The 6261-nt window shown below is 35.8% G+C and overlaps 1 protein-coding gene and 2 long non-coding RNA genes across 4 annotated transcripts in view; 2 read left to right on the forward strand and 1 right to left on the reverse strand.

Moving 5' to 3' along the window:
* Positions 1 to 1312, forward strand: part of LOC106475289 (Golgi-associated plant pathogenesis-related protein 1-like) — a gene marked incomplete at its 5' end in the record, with an annotated part of 3742 nt that extends 2430 nt beyond the window's left edge. Inside the window, one exon of the mRNA XM_013935982.2 lies at positions 1057 to 1312. Coding sequence (XP_013791436.2) covers positions 1057 to 1208 — 152 coding nt within the window. The remainder of the gene's footprint in view (positions 1 to 1056) is intronic.
* Positions 1313 to 1944: 632 nt separating this feature from the next.
* LOC111083149 lies at positions 1945 to 2623 on the reverse strand. Of its 2 annotated transcripts, none has more exons than XR_002608830.1 (3): positions 2569 to 2623; positions 2226 to 2437; positions 1945 to 2159 (listed from the first exon to the last, which is right to left on the reverse strand). It is a non-coding gene; the product is annotated as an uncharacterized LOC111083149 (long non-coding RNA). The 2 variants fall into 2 exon arrangements; XR_002608829.1 differs by having other exon boundaries at positions 1945 to 2147; positions 2214 to 2437.
* Positions 2476 to 4530, forward strand: LOC111083150. The gene is made up of 2 exons (XR_002608831.1): positions 2476 to 2725; positions 2858 to 4530. It is a non-coding gene; the product is annotated as an uncharacterized LOC111083150 (long non-coding RNA).
* Positions 4531 to 6261: the final 1731 nt, after the last annotated feature.

The following is a 6261-nucleotide window of genomic DNA, read 5'->3' on the forward strand; positions in this document are numbered from 1 at the left end:
CCAACTAACTATCTATAACATCCATCCTACTTCCTTCCTTCCAACTAACCATCAAACTATAGCATCCATCCTACTTCCTTCCTTCCAACTAACTATCTATAACATCCATCCTACTTCCTTCCTTCCAACTAACCATCAAACTATAGCATCCATCCTACTTCCTTCCTTCCAACTAACCATCAAACTATAGCATCCATCCTACTTCCTTGTTAGTCTATCTATATAAAGAACTAATATGTTATTATGTATATAATATTGACTGCCATTCATAAAAACAACAAAATACATAAACTTCCAGTAATACAATCGTTTCTTTTCGAGAAGTCTACTTCCTCCCCCCACCCGTTTATATGTAGCAGTTACCAGTCTTAAATCCCTTTGTAACGTAATCTCCTTTTGTAAAGGTGGCGCATGCGTAAGTATTTGTGAATCAGTATAATCATCCTACCTATCAAAAAAAAAAGAACTATTATTTCTTGTTTCTTATTGGAAAGTTATATCTGCTTGTATGTAGTATGGTAAGTCACAATGAAATACATTAAGGGATCAAAAACTAAATTCGCGTGTGTTTTTCTTTTAGCAAAGCCACATCGGGCTAGCTGTTGTGTCCACCTAGGGGCATCGAACCCCTGCATTTAGCGTTGTCAATCACTAGACTTACCGCTGTCCCTGGGGGACAATTAAATTCGTTGACCGGAAAGTATTTTTAGTTTATTTTATGATTCGAAATGTAATACTTTCCAATTACTGAAAAAAAAATGTCTCTGTCATCCGGACTATAAGATAATAAAGCTGTTTAGTTAATGAAACAGCAGACGTAAATAAATAAACAAGAAATTTTAAATCTAGGCTAAGCCTTTTTTTTCTTCATTTTTCTTTCTTTATGTTCCAAGGTGTTTCATTGAATGTATATATATATATATAGTTATTTAAATTATCAGGCCAATATATAGGAAGTCAATAAGTTAACTAAAAATCATTTCGTATAGGTATAAATACAGGTTATTCGTTACAAATACTTTGTTTCTTTTTTTAACCAAATTCCTTTAATTTCAGGTCATTTCACACAGGTGGTGTGGCGCTCTAGTACCGAAATGGGCGTGGCCCACGCTCGAAGTAAGACTAATAAGATCATTGTCGTCGCAAACTACAACCCAGCCGGAAACTTGGTTGGAAGTTTTACTTCAAATGTTCCTGCTCCTAAATAATTAACCCTTGAAGTTTCCGGTTGACGTTTCACCACCAATACCATCTTTAAAGTTGTTGTTGTTGTTGTTGTTATTAAGTGATTAAATAGCAGTTAATATCTGTATATCCCTGTTGTCGTGGTGCTTCAACGTGATAGCAGTAATACCAGTTTGAATATAATGAATAAGCGATTGATGTTTACATTCCTTTATTACTCTTTCCATGATGCTTACACCTTAAAAAGGCCTCAAAATTAATATTTTATTACAACCTTTACCATAGTACTGAAGTTTGTATTTTGTTTCCGTCATCTGTATCATCACTACAAGCAGCGCTATCTGGTATCACTCAACATCCGAAAAAGGGTTTGATGCTATTCACTTGTCCAGCTAAACCTAGCCCTCACGTTTTCATCATATCTCGGGAAGGGGGGAGAGTGAATTATGAAAATATAACGTACGGACAACAAGTGCCCAACTGGAATTTCAAGGCTACCCTTGTACACTCTCCCCCAAGAAAAACCATCAGTTCTACTCTTAAGCTCTCGTAAAATGTGAGTTTCTACTGCTGTTAACGGCAACTCATTCCATAAGTTAACTACCCTGTTAGAAAAAATAAGTATGTCTTAACTGGAGTCTAGCCTGTCACTTCCAGGTGTTAAACTTGTGTCCTCACATTCCGATAGTTCTCTAAACCTTCTATACTACCTGTCTCTTCCAGGTGTTAACCTTGTGTCCTCACTTTCTGATAGTTCTCTAAACCTTCTATACTACCTCTCTCTTCCAGGTGTTAACCTTGTGTCCTCACTTTCTGATAGTTCTCTAAACCTTCTATACTACCTGTCTCTTCCAGGTGTTAACCTTGTGTCCTCACTTTCTGATAGTTCTCTAAACCTTCTATACTACCTGTCTCTTCCAGGTGTTAACCTTGTGTCCTCACTTTCTGATAGTTCTCTAAACCTTCTATACTACCTGTCACTTCCAGGTGTTAAACTTGTGTCCTCACATTCCGATAGTTCTCTAAACCTTCTATATTACCTGTCGCTTTGAGCATCTGAATTGTAGAGTCTAGACCTAACTCCCTGATTTATTGGTTTAGGTCCTAAGTAAATACAGACCTAACTCCCTGATTTATTGGTTTAGGTCCTAAGTAAATACAGACCTAACTTCCTGATTTATTGGTTTAGGTCCTAAGTAAATACAGACCTAACTTCCTGATTTATTGGTTTAGGTCCTAAGTAAATACAGACCTAACTTCCTGATTTATTGGTTTAGGTCCTAAGTAAATACAGACCTAACTCCTGATTTATTGGTTTAGGTCCTAAGTAAATACAGACCTAACTTCCTGATTTATTGGTTTAGGTCCTAAGTAAGTTTAGACCTAACTCCCTGATTTATTGGTTTAGGTCCTAAGTAAGTCCAGACCTAACTCCCTGATTTATTGGTTTAGGTCCTAAGTAAGCCCAGACCTAACCCCTTGATTTATTGGTTTAGGTCCTAAGTAAGTCCAGACCTAACTCCCTGATTTATTGGTTTAGGTCCTAAGTAAGTCTAGGACTAACTCCCTGATTTATTGGTTTAGGTCCTAAATAAGTTCAGACCTAACCCCCTGATTTATTGGTTTAGGTCCTAACTAAGCCCAGACCTAACCCCTTGATTTATTGGTTTAGGTCCTAAGTAAGTCCAGACCTAACCCCTTGATTTATTGGTTTAGGTCCTAAGTAAGTTTAGACCTAACTCCCTGATTTATTGGTTTAGACCTAACTCCCATATTGGTTTAGTTTTGATCTCTCTTTCCTTTTCTTCTTTGTGAGAACATGCCTGTCTTGAATTAGAAACAATTTATTTCTGAAAAGTTCCCTACATCATCTTTTAAACTTATTATCTCAAATATCCCATTGTCTAGCTTTGTGCTAATAAAACAACATTATCTCAATTCACTAAAGGCCTCAAAATTGACTTTCTCGAAATTATGGTCTCCAATTTAGTTTCTTTTTATCTCAACATGTAGCAAAACGCCAAATTTAAACATGCAATAACCATTCTTTTCTAAATTGTCTCCCACTTCATCTTTTTGAAACTGTATCCTCATTAATGGTTAAAATAAATCTAAAATAACACCCCCCTGGTTGACTCTATCTCTAAAATAACATCCCCCCTGATTGACTCTATTTCTAAAGTAACATCCCCCCTGGTTGACTCTATCTCTAAAATAACATCCCCCTGGTTGACTTTATTTCTAAAATACCCCCCCCGGTTGACTCTATCTCTAAAATAACATACCCCCTGGTTGACTCTATCTCTAAAATAACATCCCCCCTGGTTGACTCTATCTCTAAAATAACATCCCCCCTGGTTGACTCTATCTCTAAAATAACACCCCCTGGTTGACTCTATCTCTAAAATAGCATCCCCCCTGGTTGACTCTATCTCTTAAAATAGTATCCCCTCGTTGATTCTTTCTAAAATAGCATCTTCCCTAGTTGGCTCTTTCTGAAATACCATCCATTCCTGGTTGACTCCCTCTGAAATAGCATCTCTCCTCCCCTGATTGACTCATTCTAGAATAACATCATCCTCAATCACTTAAGAAATCTCTCACAACTTGACTCCTTATAATTCCAGACTTACTATACATCCACCAACACGAGAGGGATTTATACTCAAATTATTACTGCTCGAATCACCCCACGTTATGCGTAAGAGTTGCGTTTGATAGGACGTCAAAGGTTTCGATAATAGTGATATTGGGAAATATTCGTATTTTTAAAAAATTAAAATAGTTTCATAATTACAACACTATTTTTAAACGCGTTCAACTAAATTAAATTTGAAAAAAATCTTCCTCGTGTGTTGAGCAAGGCTCAGAAGAACCACTTTCTTTGTTGTTATTTTTTTTCCGGATTTTAAAATAATTTACAATTAAAATAATATAAACAGTTTGTTCCTGTGGTATTAGTACTAATCGATAATCTTATAGCTACGTTATTACATGCGCTTTGGCTTAAATTACCTTTACTGTGTTCCTGGATGCTTGGTATAAAATATAACGCCTCTACTAGGAAATGGTGGTTTCTTCTAAATGGTAGTTATATATTTGTATATTTATATAAAGAAATGTAACTTTTAATTTCGTCTTCCGTCTTCGCACAAAACTTGTTAAAGGTAATATTGTAAGGAACTGCGACTTTCTACATTTTTTGAGCGTTATACGAAGTCGATTTAATATTTACTAGTCAATAATCTGTGACGTTCTTACGACAACTGATATTCCAGACATTTCCAGAACAGTTTCGTTGATGTTTGTACAATTCGCCGAATAAAAATAATGCTTTAAAACGTTGTTGTTCTTATTGTCCAATAGCCTCTTCCTTTCAATACTCAAAACTTTACAAACCAAGGTCTCTTTAATTACATAGGAGAAAGTAGAACGTTGGTCAGAGGCGTCGCTAGGTGCTTAAAAGATTCGGGGTTCAGGCCCATAGGCGCAGGAATTTTCGGCGTTTCAGTATAATATCGACCATGGTTTTCTATTCTGATTTTTCAAGACACCAACTGGAGATTCCGGACACTGTCAAATAGAATCGAGGCTCGAGCCCCGTGTGCCAGTGCCTAGCGATGCCTCTGACGTTCGTAATTTGGAAAATCCAGATTTAAGCAACCTTTATAAGTAATACTGGAAGGTAAATTAAAGCCTTTCTTACATGTAATTAAGCAAATAAACTTGGCTGAAACAGTGTCGTGTATAATACTGTTTTAGTGAACCTCGAGGCATTTGTCATTGTCAAAAATAACAAATAATCGCATATAGCCTCATTCCTTTTCTTGTATTCGAAAAAAACTTTATCAAAATCTACTCTCTATAATCCACGAGATTCACAAGAGTTGCAATGAATATTACTGATCCCCCTGAGTATCATATTATTTAACCCCCTGAGCATCATATTATTCAACCCACTAAGAATCATATTATTGATACCCCCTGAGTATCATATTATTTAACCCCCTGAGCATCATATTATTCAACCCACTAAGTATCATATTACTGATCCCCCTGAGTATCATATTATTTAACCCCCTGAGCATCATATTATTCAACCCACTAAGTATCATATTATTGATACCCCTGAGTATCATATTATTGATACCCCTGAGCATCATATTATTGATACCCCTGAGTATCATATTATTGATCTCCTGATTATCATATTATTGATCTGTTAATCAACACTATTATTCACAAGCTGGAATTCTACAACATTTAAATCTTACTTCAAAGAAAATCCTGAAACTTCTTGAACTGAGAAAATGTTATCTGGTTTCAAGATCCCATTAAGCAAAGCCTTTTTTAATTGGTTCAGTACATCTGTTGGTCATAAAGTCAGGCCGTTATCAGCAAACTGCTAAGTTATGTAGCTTATATATTAAAATCAAAACACTTCCCACATCAAATCAGGTGAATTGTCGGTATCAGGATAAGTTACGTAGTTTATGTTTTAACATAAAAACACCGATAGTCCAATGTTAATTAAACTTAATTTGATACGCACATAGTCTTATACGTTAAAACACAGGATGGTCAGTCATATTGAAAGCACTTTTATAAATCAGACAGGGAAAACTGTTTAACACATTGTATATAAAAATTCCCTCTATAAACTCTCGTACTTTTATCATCTATATATATAATAAAAGCTACTTTCTGTTCGTAACGCTCCCTCTGTCGGTAACGCTTGACTCTCTGTTGGTAATATTCAAATTGGCTCAGCGAAGTCTCAAGTACAAATTCCGGGATTTTTTAATAACTTTTTTAATCATTAACTTATCATGTTTAGTCTAATATATTACAATATTAGGAAAAAACATAATAACATGATACAGTTACGACAGCGGAAAGTCACGTGACGCTAGTAACACGTCATGAGATTCTAGAAAGATTATGTCCGTTCGTGAAGCCTCGAGTGTTCTCCAGACGCCCTCTATTTCGTATATATAAGACCAGCGAGAAGTGACGGTATAGATATGAATAATTGCAGATTGAAGAGATAGAGACGGACAATTGAGTCAAGCGCCT

The sequence above is a fragment of the Limulus polyphemus genome, unplaced genomic scaffold, assembly GCF_000517525.1.
Source record: "Limulus polyphemus unplaced genomic scaffold, Limulus_polyphemus-2.1.2 Scaffold8360, whole genome shotgun sequence".
Taxonomy (NCBI): domain Eukaryota; kingdom Metazoa; phylum Arthropoda; class Merostomata; order Xiphosura; family Limulidae; genus Limulus; species Limulus polyphemus.